General features: G+C 46.6%; 1 protein-coding gene across 3 annotated transcripts in view; it reads right to left on the reverse strand.

Moving 5' to 3' along the window:
• Eefsec (eukaryotic elongation factor, selenocysteine-tRNA specific) overlaps window positions 1–14,124 on the reverse strand; it is a 214,559-nt gene that overhangs the window by 32,533 nt on the left and 167,902 nt on the right. For all 3 annotated transcript variants that reach the window (XM_041644817.1, XM_041644822.1, XM_041644812.1), the window contains one exon: window positions 4,146–4,805. In XM_041644817.1, coding sequence (XP_041500751.1) covers window positions 4,146–4,805 — 660 coding nt within the window. The remainder of the gene's footprint in view (window positions 1–4,145; window positions 4,806–14,124) is intronic.

Below are 14,124 nucleotides of genomic sequence, written 5' to 3' on the forward strand. Positions count from 1 at the left end.
CTTTTCTGGCCTCTGACTATGTGTCTAAATCTGTATGCACTAGCAGCCCGTTGAGGACAAGCCCAACAGTTCTGCTTAGCTGTGACATACCCTTAGCAACTCATAATTTCTGCCAGATCTTTACAAATCTACACCATTATGTACATAACATTTTTATTTACATATGCCCTAAGGGAGGCCAGACATTTCACCTGAAAATCCACACCCCATCTCCCTGGATTCCTGCTGGGTTTTACTTTTAATGTATCTAGTCCAGGTCTGTAATTGTGCCTGTTACTTTGCTTCATATCTGTACCTGGCCCTCCTCTGTTAAAGGTGACTGTCCACTCATGTGGTCTTTCTGCTTAGCTACTGGCATTCTTTATTTTTACCCTTGCTTCTTAGACACAGCATGCCAGTAGAGTTTGTGTTTTAACCCTATATATTAGTTTGTCTTTATAGTTGGCATTTATTTGGTATGGTAAGTACTTCTTAATTCTGTCTTCTGTATCTTTGTTATCGTGTTTTAGCACTGTTCTTGTTTTTCTTATTTTTGATGGTTTATCAAGTTCATTTCGGTTTTCCTTCTGTGGATAAGCATTTTTCCAACACTTCCGTTCCATTCATTCTTTCTCTGTGCTCAAAATCTGATTCATATTTTGTATTTTCCTCTCAAACAGTACACCTTTAAGTGATCCCCCACTCCCTACGTGCTAGCCTACTGCCAGATAGGCAGACCTGTGGAGCATCTCCAGAGAGCTTCTGGCCCTTCAGACTTCCCTTTCTCCTTCTCCTGAGTGACACTACAGATGCTCTTACCTCTGTGAGCCTCTACACCATGGCCCATTTCCTGGGGCTGTGGAGCAAGCAAAGCTGGTCAGCTGTAGCTGTGACCAGGATTCCCTCACAGCAAGATCATGCCTTGGCAAGAGCTGTTTACCACAAAGACAAGGAACAGCAAACTGACCAGAGGGCCAGACTTTGCCTAGACCTGTTCTTAGATGGCTTGTGAGTTAAGAATAGCTTTTTGCCTAATGAGCTGAAAAACATTTTTTAGAAAAGAATATTTCATGACACATGAAAACTAAGTGAAAGTTAAACTTTAGTGTGCACTAATGCAAAGTTTTATTTGAACACAACCATATTTAGGTGCAGCTCCCCACTGTTTCTGGACCTTACTAGCAGGGAAGCAATTGAGGCAGAGACTGAACAAAGCGTTAGAGGATTGCAACTGCAGGAACGCTGATGGCCGACAGTCCACCCCCCCCCCCCCCAATCTAGAGATTTGTTTGTTTTTGTTTTCTTGAGAGAGGTTTGCAAAGTTTCTCAACCTTTTACTTTCTATCCTGTACTCTTTGGAAGGAAATCATATAATCTCTGCCTTAGTGGAGAATGATACTTTATTTCACCTTTGCAAACTTTTCTATGTAGTTCAGGCTGCCCTGGAACTCCCTATGTACACTAGGTTGTCTTGAACTCACAGAGATTCTCCTGCCTCTGCCTTTGGAGTGCTAGTGATTTCTGTTAGTAGTGTAGACCCCTCATATGGAAACAGATGAAAGGGTGAATTGTGGAGGCTCAATGGGGTGTGGGGTATCATCTTATTGAGCCCCATTGGCAAAGCCCTGAGCTTGCAATTATTTATGTTAACTCAACATACCCTAACATTACAATATTCTTAACTCATATAAAAGCAATGATTAGAAAAATGAGAAAATTTAAAATAGTATATTCCATCACTGTAGATACAAAATAATTAAAAATGGGAATGAAGCTGGTATCAAAGTTTCTGGGTGGCTCATCTGTTAGCCAAGCAAAAAGAGCTATTTACTAATGGTAAGTTAGTTAAATTGTGTTTGAATGTACCTGGTGAAAAAAAAAGTATCCAGAGAAAATAAGCTTACTTAGGATGACTAGATTTGGAGTAAGAACTGTTGCTCAGGATGGGTCTAGGTTCCACTTACTCTGAAGAACACCCATGCATTCAGGCACATATATAGGCAGTAGAGCAAGCACAGCAGAGACTGTGTGCCCCCAAAGTTAGTGTCTCCTGGGTGCCAAGCACTGGCTGCAGGACCTTGATTAACATTATGTTTGATCCTGCTTCTATTTCAATTTCAGCCTCTACTGTGAGGGTGATCTAGGCCTCCTTCTTGTGTATCCAAGGACTGACATAACATATGAAGTCCACAAAGCTGACTACGAAAGATGACACCTTTACAAGCGCAGGAACAGAAGGCCCTGATGCCTTCATCCATGCTCAGATGGTAAGTATTCACTCACACCTAGCTATGAAGGTAGGATGTCTCTTCACTAGAAACATAGGATATCTCAGGTACCTAAGATGACTAAGTGTTCATAGGACACAAAGTCTGTCCGGTGCTGCAGAGCATAGGATAGAGATCTGCCTAGGATATCAGATTTAACCTTTGTAAGATGACCTGACCACCCAGAAACTTTTTTGGCAGAGGCACACCTAGGAATGTCTGTAGTCAGCCAGCACAGCCAAGGATGAGAGTTCAGGATATTTTTTTTGCCTTGCAAAGACTACCCATGTGTACAAGCTTGAGTCAGCATGTCTATCACTACCCTATTGCTGTAGACACAAGACTCAAGTTTTCAGCTGTTCAACATGGACTCCCGCTTTCCAGAAACCTTTCAGGCCTTCATTCTTGGACTGGGGGTACATGATTGATCCCCTGATGTGTACACACACACACCTTTTCCCTATCCCTCTGGGTTCCATTAGAATAACATAGCTGCCCCTCAGAACAAGCTTGCTGAGCACTTGGGAACTATGCTACTCTGGCTTCATCTTAAAGCAGTTCTCAAATGTAAAGGTGCATGCTTCATGCCTGTGAGGTCAGGACTATCTACATTCAGATGGATGTGCCCACTGAGACCAAACAGTCATCCCTGGTGCCTGGAGAAGCCTGTGACTCTCACAACTGCCTATGTGGGATCTGATCCTGTAACTGCAAGTCTATGGTCTGATGCCTCCCTGGACTAAGTATGAAAAGGCTGGTGGCCCTGGGCTGCCCTAGACTAGTGACAGGACACAGATCAGCATGTCTCCAGACCCTTTCTGTTGTTCTTGGGAGGCCGGGGTCAATTCAACAATGTGTTTCCTTGCTCCTCACTAGTTCTTCCTGTTCTCTAAGGGAAGTGACAGGCCCGAGGGAGAACAATTAGATCTGGAGCCATACCAAGAAGACATTATTCTCTGATAGATACTTTACTACAGAATAATTACACCCCATAATGCTACTAATAAATCAAGCTGGATGAACAGCTCCGTGCACTTTATCACCACATCTGCAGAAGCATCTCTGCTGTGCTGAGGTGGATGGAACTCACCCAGGCCAAGGTCCTTAGCTGTGGGACTGATCGAGCAGAAGAGGCAGGGAAGGCAGAGAGCGCTAGCAAATACCCACAAATTAGAAAGAGTCCCAGAAGTGTGTGCCTGTATCCTACAGGTGTGTACTACATAAGGGTCAGGCTTTGTACTAGTCGCTGCACCAAAATGGAGAGGAGGGGCTGCCTTCATGCTGATTTGGTGGGAGCCTAGCTACACCCTGGGACCATACACAGCTACCAAGCCCTGTGGTATAGCCAGAGGGCCAGGTAGACACGATAGTGAGGCCTGGACCCTCAGGAGCCCTTCATTCTAGGTCTGGATTCTCTAGAACTTCAGGAAAGGTACCACATTGTACAGACTCCAATGACTGGCCTGCATCCCAGAGCTTTGTCTAGTCATAGTGACCCCAAGGCGATCAGGAAGCCAGTGACTTTTCTGGTCTTTTCTCCTCTTGTTCCTTATGTCTATGAAACCACTAGCCCTTTCCTACCCTGTAGGCAAAGTAGACCTGGACTGTGCCTAGGTACTCCTACTAGTCATGAGAATCTGGGCTGGGCCTGGCAGGAGCCAGTTGCATGGAGCCCAGGGTCAAGCAAAGGCAGGGGGCTTTGGGAGAGGCCAGTATGCTAACCTGGAGGCTCTGGCTATAGTCCAGCTCTGTGAGGGCATGATGGGAAGCACTCAGGCCGCCCTGTACTCTGGCCTAAACTATCTAGTTTAAAACCTGAGGACTTTTGACTCTGGTCCCAGCCCACACTTGGGCCTAGTACTGAGCAAGGAGAAGAAGAAACCCAAGGGTTGAGCTTACCCGCTCTACAAGACCATGTTTGTGTTTCAGCTTGTATACCCTCAGTGCTGGCAGGAAGCTCTCTGTGTAGTTCTTATCTTCTAGTCCTTGTAGCAAGACACCATGGAAGGCCAGCCGGCATGTGTTGGTATGAATGTCAGCATCCAACCTGGAGCCAATCACCAAGCATAGTCGGGGGCAGGTAACTGGCTTCTCAAACTCCACCAGGGCCCATTGTTGCCTGGGGCACTGGCCCCCTGGGGTGTGGCCTGCTTTCATGTTCACCTCATCACCACCTTCTGTGGCTGTGGGCATGGAGTCTTTGCACAGGTACTGCTCTTGAAAGAGGTATTCTCGGGAGAGGTCAAAGAAATCAAGTTTGGGCTCCAGGTCAAAACTGTCGGGAGCAGGGCTAAAGAACAGCATGCGGCCCATGACTGTCTCATGGCCCACTGTGATATGGAACTTGGCTTTAGTCTGCAGGGGCCCCCGAAAGTAAGGGATCTTTTCCACAGAGATGAGGGCTGCGTGAATGGTGTGCAGAGACTCAGGTGCACACACCAGCCCACGTTCCAGCAGCTTGGGGTCAAACTGGGTGACACAGATGCCCAGTCGATCTCCTTGCATGGCAGAGGTGACGGGTGTGTGGAACATCTGCATGGACTTCACTTTCTTCACCACCTGATCAGGAGCAAGAGAGAGAACACGTAAAATCACAAGCCCTGAAGCTGGGGCTGGGGTGATTCTGCCTACCCATCCCCAGTCCTGGTGGGGGTCTAGGCAAACAGTAGAAGGGAGGCCAGGGTTTAGTCAGACCTCTTTGGGCAAAGAAAGCAGCACCCCCAAGAGTTAAGGCCTGGTGGCAGCATGCATCTTTAATCCTAGTACTCAGGAGGCAGAGGTAGGTGGATCTCTGTGAGTTAGAAGCCAGCCTGGTCTACAGAGCGAGTTCCAGGAAGAAAAAAAAAAAAAAAAAAAAAAGAGAGAGCCAAGGCCCAGGTTAGGCCACTTTCCAACTCTCATCCCTGTGCCAGCACAAGAACAGTGGTCACTCCAGTTCCCTCTGTTCCTTGGAAGCTGCTTCATCCAGGATCTACACCCTCCGGCTTCCTCCTTTTTATCAGCCATTCCAGCACATTTTAGCCCTCTGCATAGCCCTTGACACCTAGTTCCTCAGCCTACCAGTGTGCCATTTGCTTTGAAAACTCAAGTCAGATGACAGGCTATGGAGTCTGTGACTGAGGGCAGGACTTGTCCCTAATTCCTGAGTAGCCCGCTCTTCTGCTTTTCCTCACCCATGAAACCCCCACTGTCTAGCTTGTGTCTGCCTGAGAAGGGTCTTCCTCTGGTTATTTGACATGTTCCCTGTGCCTAACATGTGCCAGGCTCTATTCCAGGGGAAGGACCAGAATCAGCTCTGTTTCAAACAGCTTAATATCTAGAAACAAGAAAAATTATCTACACAGGCCATGCAGATATGTTGTTATTTTGTATAGCATAAGTTAATTCATGAAAACGTATATTGATAGTTACTAAAACACAATTCTACAATGTAGGTGCATGAGCCATGAGAAACATAACATGGCCCAGGGTGGGGAAGGCTCTGGTTTTACACAGGCAGGGAGAGGAGCACTGCCGAGGCAGCCCCTGAGTGAGGCCTGTGAAGATCCAGAGCAAGATAGCTCTAGGCAGAGGCACCAGTAAGGGCCAGGCCCAGAGATGGAGTCTCCTGTGAAGCTAAACAGTTAATAAAGAGGCAGGAGGGCAGTTGCAGGCTAAAGGTCAAGGCCTAGGCGCCATGCATATCATGTGGAGTTACCTAAAGGGGCAATGTGATCTTATCTCAGTTTCTGAAAGGTAACTTTTGACTCCACACAGAGCAGGCTTCTGCCTTCACAGTCTGCAAATCAGGAGCAGATACAAACAGAGCCCAAGACGGTGGCATTCCTCCCATGCCCCCAACACAAGATGCCATCAAATAGTTTCAGTTGAACAAAGCAGAGTTCACGAAACCCATTTCAGAAAACTCAGCGAGAGGACCAGAATCAGCCTGGATTTTTATGATTTGGTTACAAACATCCCTGCCACCGGGGCCAGAGGCAGGCACCCACACTTTTCCTTCTGGACACAAGGCGAATGCTGTGCTGGTGGCACTGGGACTCAGAGCCTTTCACCAGGGTATCAAACTCAAGTGTTTGTTTAAAGATCATTAACTCCCTACCCACAGGGTCAGAGGGCAGAGAAAGTGAGAAGCAGTGTCAAAAGCTGCAGCCCAGATCAATCAAAGGGAAATGCAAGCCTTCTCTGAGGTGGCCTAGGAGGCAGTGGGTGATGGGGGCGGGGTCCTGAAGACTATTAACTCACAGAACATCTACCCTAAATGTACTTGAATCCCTGCCTCTCCCTGGGTCAGCCCTCTACAGCAGATCTGAGGAGGAAAGGGTGTCACAGCTTCTTCCATGGCTCCAGTCTTATTCCTTGTGACCTTTATACCCTCACCCACAGCTCTCAGGGGCAGGAAGGCCTTCAGTCAACCGAGGGCCCCTTTATATGGGTAGGCTGCCATACTCCTCAGATCCTCAGGCACCTAGGAAGCACTCTGTAGAAGGTGGAGTCCCCCAGTCTTCAGTAATACTCTTCATACAGCCCAACTACACACCCTCTGCATCCCATGTGTACAACACACCCATAAGTCACAAGCCACAGCTAGAGGACTCTGGAATGAGTCCTCACACAGTGATTCTGAATGTCCTGTGCTTTGCCATGATTTCCTTCCGGCTTAGGTTTCTTCTTCTTGACAAATTCTTGGTATCCCTAGCACCCAGGGCACTTTGGGAAGGGTTTCCCTATATGCACCCCAAGCAAAGCTGCACACTCTGATCCTGATCCTGCTTTACAGGGCAGTCACCACTTCTACAAGGTGGGTTAAACTCTAAGGCAGTGAACACCCACTGTAGGCCTATCAGTAACTGCCCCGCCCCACCCCGAACGCCAATGTCACCAGTCCTTGATCCTACTGTGCACTCCCTGCAAATGTGCTGCATGTATTCATTCCCTCTCCTTTCCCTTACACATGACTGTGTGCAGGCTTATAACGCGTGCAGTACAAGTTGCCAATCACACTGCCTGTGTGAGGGGCGGGGCTTTTTGAAGGAGTGCACTGTAGATAAGGTACTGAGAACCCTGCAGCTCACTGGCAGGGGACTGCCTGCCATAGCCTTACACTTAGTGTGAGTTGGGCTCCTGTTCACACTTATCTGCAGTGCTTGTGATTATTGCTGGAAGGGCTATGATGAGCCTCTCCTCTCACATGACCTGGTACCTAGATGCAAGATGGGCTCTCAAGGACTCGGATCCTACAGCAGGACTTCAGGGTCCAGGAATGTTCAGTTCTGTAGGTGCAAACATATATTTCTACCATCAGGGTGCGAGACCAGCTGCTATGTAGTCTAGCATTGCTAGATTTCTTAGCATTGCTTGCTGCTCCCACCCAGCGCCAGGCGGGTTTCCCTCACAGCATGCTCTCCTTTCAACAGGCTCATGTTCTCAGGACTGAAATAATAAAGAATGCCTTGCGAGGGCATAAGAGCAGAGAGGAAAATAACTGAAGATCAAGATTCCAAGGGCCGAGACAGGAAATTGTGAAGTAGATAAAGATGGGGACAGGCGGCACGCCACTACTTTGGCTCTCCATGGCACATGCAGACAGAACCACCAGTCACCAGGGAGCTTGCAGTCTACCCTGGGAGGCTATGAATAGAGGGCTGACCTAGACACTAACCGAACAGAAACACACTTTCCTTCCTCTCACTCATTTCTAGTTTTGTGAGACTCTATCCACTCACTCAAGGACCACCAAACATTCCTCATACAATGCAGAATGAGCTAGCACATGTGTATTGCTCAACATGTCTGCTACATTTCTTTCACATATAAGTTCAGAGCCAGGATCTGGGCAAGAAACCAACATTATTGAGTCTATGGATCTGCTACCTGGATATGGGAGCCAGAATTAAATCTTTAACTAATGCATGAGTTAATTGCATGACTGTGGGGAGGTGCAGAGAGAGAAAATATCTCAAAATAATAGCTCTACATTCCCAGACCTTAGGTGAAATGTGTATGCTAGTTCTTCCCGTGTTCACACAGCTATACCCCTGTTGCCTTTCTAGGTAGGTCCAGCCTGGCCTTGTCATGGCCCATCTATGGTAGGCCCTGTCCTGGTTCTCTGGAGTTAGAATGCACAGAGGCTAGGTGATAGGGCTGGGACACTGCTGTACCCTGAGCAGGATTGCACAAGGAGGCTCTATGCCCTGACCTCAGCCCTGCTGTGGAAAGAAGGTGCAAACTCAGTGAGGAAGAGAGGGGGAGGAATATATCAAGCAGGCAAACAATTTTCTAAAACTCAAGTTTGTGCTTGCTAAGCACTTTGGTCCTTTCTCATTAACAAAGAAGCTTTACCATCATCTGGGTCAGTTATTCTACATAAAAACCCTATGAGGCAGGTCAATATTTTTACATTCAATTTTATGGATGAAGAAACAGAGGTTTGTGATGTCTCCAAGGTCACAAAGCAAATAGGCTGAGACTTGGGACAATAAATGCCAGGACTGCAAGGCAGGCCTGACACTCAGTCTCCTCTCCTGAGTAGCTGAGCAGAACCCAAAGCCCAGGCCACTGGAACTGAGCACAGATTGAGCAGCAGTATGCTGTCCACAGAACATACGTGTCCAAAGTTCCAGAGGTGACTGCATACCACCACAACTTTCCTAAACCCACCAAAGCCTTCTGGTGGGTGAGGAAGTAGCTGAGAAAGTAAGACTTGCCTTGAAAGCCTTAGAAGTGCTAGCAGACACAGCCAGGCCTACCTCTCCACAAACTCTCTCTCTCTGAGCCACCATGCTGTCTGCCCTGGCAAAGGGTGGCAATAATCTCATGCAAACTAAGCCTGATGGTTTTCTCAGCTGCACTGCCCCAGCACCCAGTTTGCATTGCAGGTGCATTTTGCTACCTTCATGGAAGAGAGGACACAGAGCCTGCTGCCTGACATACTTCCTCCAGCTCTCAAGTATCTGCAACTTAGTTTTCTGAAGGTTGTATACAATGCTACTGTCTGGAACAACTGGGTTGGGTCTCGCACTACTTTTTTTAATTAAAAAAAAATTTTTTTTAAAGATAGTCTTGTGTAGCCAAGGCTGGCTCTGAACTCACTATGTAGAGGATAAAAACCCTGAACTTCTGATCTTCCTGCATCTATCTTTCAAGTGCCAGAATTACAAGAGTGTGCCTCCACATCTGGTTCATGTGGTGCTGAGGCTTGAACCCAGGTCCTCATGCAAGCTCTCTACCACATCTTATGATAGCTAATCTTGGCTGTGAGTGTGATTACATCTGAATTAACTAAAACCCAAGCGGTTGGGTACACCTGTGAGGGATTTTTCTTAACTGAATCATTTCCACCTTTAATCCTGACTTTTTGAAATGGGAAGACCCACCTTTAATCTGGGTCACATCTACTGGTGGCACCTATATAAAGGGCAGAGAAGAAGGAAGCTTGTGCTCTTTGCCTGTTTGCCCTTGCTCTTGCTGGCAAGTTCATTCCTTCACTGGCATTAGATACTGCTTCTTCAGGATGCCAGCATATACTGAAGAGCACCTGAGACACCCAGTTCTGGACCGAGCCAACTACTGGATTTTTGGATCTTCCACTGAAGTAGCTGGACCACAGTCTTTTTATATATATAAAACTCTATCAGTTCTTTTTTCTCCAGAGAAGCCTGACTGATATACTCCTAGTCCTCTACTACACTGTTTTCCAGGGAGACAGTCTGGAAAACTCACATCTGCTAGTGTGCAGATAGAGGAACTGTAGGTGTGCTTATGCAACTCTCATGCAAGAGTCTTCTAGCTTGAAAATGGTGGTCTCACTACACAGACTAGGACACTGAGGCCTGCGAAGTTAGGTACTAATACCAGAGCTACATGTAGGATGAGTGTAATCCCATACAGAGGGCTTTAAGACAGAAGTGCAGCAGGATCCTGGCAGCCCCTTGCCTAGTGAGTCTGATAGACACAGTATGCTCTTTGGAGGAGCAGCCGTATTTAAGGCCCTCAGCTTTCTGCACAATCCACAGGTGCTTGTGCAGCTGCCCAGATCAAGCTGAACAGACTTTGTGACACGAATCAATTTCTGGAGTGGTGGTACCATGATGAGGAAACTGGATCAACCTTACACAACTTCACTCTGGAAATGAGCCTGTGCCTTGGCCGAGGTCAGCATGGCACAGCTTTGCTGTGACTTAATAAAATGTAAATTGGGGCAGAAAAGAGACACACGGGTCTGACGCTAATGAGCTTACAACAGCAGGATCAGTTACTTCAATTCAAAGAGGTTCAGACTAGAGGGGAAAAATGAAATAAGCTTTTAAAGATCAGTCTAGGTTGGGCTCCATCAGACCTAACCAATTTTGTTTAATAAGGTTTCAATTTGGCTGCTCTTATTTCTCCCTCTTCTTCGAGCAAGGCTGTGTACAGATAAGACATTTTCCTCTCCCTAATGCATTTAATCTCATCACACACACAAAAAGGCAAACTCAGGGCTGTGTGTGAGGATAGCACATATGAGCCTCTGGGGGCTGCTGGGGGGCATCCCTGCTGGCCAAGGTTGGGCTGGGGAGCAAAATGCAGGTCAGCCTGGGGCATTCCATTCTAACCACTTATTTTTAGAGAAATTAAAGCCATTCAAAAACAGAGAATCAAGTGATGTGATATCACCTGTGTTCCTCTGCCAGGCGCTGACTAAAATCCCAATTCTATTCCCCTCTTGACTGACTTGCAGCAACTATCCTCATGAATCCAGTGTGTCCTGTTTTATACATTTACATCCATGCACGTGTTCCTGGGTAGTATACATACTTGTCAGTATATATGAAGGCATGGTATCACTGTTTATACTGGCTCTCCCTCAGCATTGTATTTCTGACATTTATTCATACCAGAGTACATAAACACATAACATGTATCTATATATGTTATCTTGGTGTGTGTGGTATACACTAGTGGAGGCCAGAGGTCAACATAAAAGTATCTTCCTCACTGCTTTTCACCTTACGCAAGACATGTTTCTTACTAATTGAGTTAGAATCCTCGCTCCAAGTACTGGATATGGATATGTGTGTGTGTGTACGTGTATCAGAACTCAGGTCTACAAGCTCTTTACCTATTAAGCCATCTCCCCACCAAGCCATTTATCCCCACCTTTATTGATATTCACAAGGGTTACTAGCTTCTGTGTTACTAGCTTCAGCCTGCATACAAATACAGTTTCTCTAGCATAGTGGGTATGCTTCTGGTTTCATCAGATCTCACAGACTGCTTTGGGCCAGCTATGTTCCTACCAACAATGCAAGGAAGTCTCTTTCTTACATACTCACCTGGGGCTGTAGGTCTGTTGCTTTTAGTTGGTTGGTTTTTTATTTTTCAAGACGAGGTTTTCTCTGTAGGCTTGGCTGTCCTGAAACTCACTATTTAGATCAGGCCTGCATATAGCTCACAGATCTGCCTGTCTGTCTCCTAAGTGCTGGGACTAAAGGTGTCTGCCATCATGCCTGGCTATGTCTGTTGCTCTTGACAGTCTGACAGGCAAATCCAGTGTTTGTTGTTGCCTTAATGTGTCATCCCCATCACCAGGAAAAAGGCCCTCCAAAAGGCTTCTCATTTGTCCTACTCCCAAGTACCACAAATAAAAACTAATTCAAAACAAAACAAAACAAAACAAAGAACCCTGTTATGAGACAGGGTATTCTGTGGGTATACACTTCTGAGCCCAGTTCAGTCCTCATCAAGGGAAGGGGCAGATGAGAAGGTCTGTGCATGATCTCACCTTGCCCTACATAGCTTTCAGGCATAAGACCAGGGATTTTTCTAGAAGCACTTGATAGTTGAGGCCATTCCTCCACCTGGCCTAGGTTCTCTCTTCCTGGGCCCTCCACAATACTAGAAATGGTTTTAACTAGAGGGCTCTACTTTATGGAAAAATCCCATCAGACCTTAAATAAAAGATTAGTTGTCCATTGGGAGGGAGTCAGAGAGACACATGCCTAGAGGAAGGGGAATATTCCCAGATATTCCAAGATGAAGGGAAGCAGCAGGTTTGCCTTCAGTCTGTCTGTGAGGCCAAGCTGTAGCACTACCTGCACAGTTCCACTGGTGCCAGGTCCTTATTAGCTGGCCCACAGCAATTCCCTCCTTTTCCAGCTCTCTCCATCTTCCTCACTCTGTATACAAACGACTCTAACACCTACCTCAGGAAACGCTTAAAACAGCTGTAACTTCTAGTATGTCTGTGTACTGCTGCCTCCTGGGGTCCTCCATGCCACACCAGCTCTTAAAATGAATGCATTTACTTCACTGGGCACTAATCACTGATCCCTGACAAGTCCCTGGTCATGTCTCTCCATGTCAACGTCACAAATTCACTCTGCCCATTAGCCTCCCAGTGGCTCTGACAAAGGGGGACCGTAAAAGTGACAAGGGGCCTCTAGGAAGCCTTCTTCCTCCTCCAAGCCACCCCTAGTATTTGCCATCCCATAAAACTTTAAACTGAATTACATCAACATTAGATTCTTCTGTCTTCCATGCAACTGTGCTTTAATTGTGTTTAGTGGCTGCTGGGTTTGGAGTAAAGAATCCATATGAGGTAACCTAATGGGACCAGCTGTCCTCTTGGTGGCCAGAGGCCCTCTGCATAATGGAGCAGCAAGGGTGGCCACATCTGGGTCCCTGGGCCTTGGCAATGAACAACATGTGCATTTAAATCTTAGGTGGACAGGAAGGGTTCTTCAGTTCTGGGGCTACCCTATCTTCATCAAAGACCAGCATCAGGCACACTTGCATGAGTCTCCCTGACCCCAGTTACCCACAGCAGTGAACAGCCCCAGTACACAGAAGAAAGCTTGAGAGCCAACTCATGCATGGAAAGCCTGCATCTCAGGCCACACCCACCACCCAGTGTCAGAAGGCAGGTGGGCAAAAGTTCAGGCTTGAAAAGAGGTACAGATTAGGTACTCCAGCACCCTAAGACTAAGGGCTGGCCCTCCAAACCATGAGCAACATGACATATCATGCAGCTATTTTGTTTTTTCTATTGTAAGGCTAAAGTTATAATAAAGAGAACTGAGAAAAAGAACATATGAGGAAGGCTGTTTGGAGTCATCACCATTTGATGATGAACTCTGAGAGGTGGGCATATAGTTCAGTGGCAGAGTGCTTGCCTAACATGCAGACATCCCTCAGAACTAAGAAGTTCAGACCCACATTGGTGCCAACCAGAGGCTACTCCAAGGTTGTAAAGCTGGCTACCCTTGTTATCCATTGTTCTACAGACCAACATTTGGCGAGTAAAGTGGTATTTCCATTTCTGGAGATTGCTGGACAGACGACACTTTCTTTTACCCACTTCAAAGAATAGCATGAGGTTGAATATGAAACTGACCTAGACTTACGAGTCACTTTTGATAGCAGTCTGGGTCTCACTGGTCTCAGGAGGTCCAACAGTGCCAATTAACTAGGTAAAGACACGCTCTTGTTGCTCCTATGTTGTAGAATATTATTTTAAGGTATGTTCCTTTAGTTTACGTTGCATTTATTTAACTCTGTGAAGCTGTGACTCTTTGCCTGTCTAGAACACCTGATGATCTAATAAAGAACTGAATGGCCAAAAGCAAGGCAGGAGCAAGGACAGGGGGAACTGGTAGGCAGAGAGAAGATATAGAAGGAGTAGTCTGGGAGAAAGAAGGAACAAGAGAACAAGGAGAGTGGGACACTAGGGGCAGGCCAGTCAGCCAACCATCTAGCCACCCAGCCACGGAGTAAGAGTGAAAGTACGACATACAGAAGTAAGAAAAGCAAAAAACCCAGAGGCAAAAGGTAGATGGGATAATTGTTTAAAAAAGCTGGCAAGCAACAGTCAAGGCTGGTCATTTATAAGAAAAAATAAGCC

Source organism: Microtus oregoni, unplaced genomic scaffold, assembly GCF_018167655.1.
Source record: "Microtus oregoni isolate MIOR12 unplaced genomic scaffold, Mior012 000002F_ref0000024, whole genome shotgun sequence".
Classification (NCBI taxonomy): domain Eukaryota; kingdom Metazoa; phylum Chordata; class Mammalia; order Rodentia; family Cricetidae; genus Microtus; species Microtus oregoni.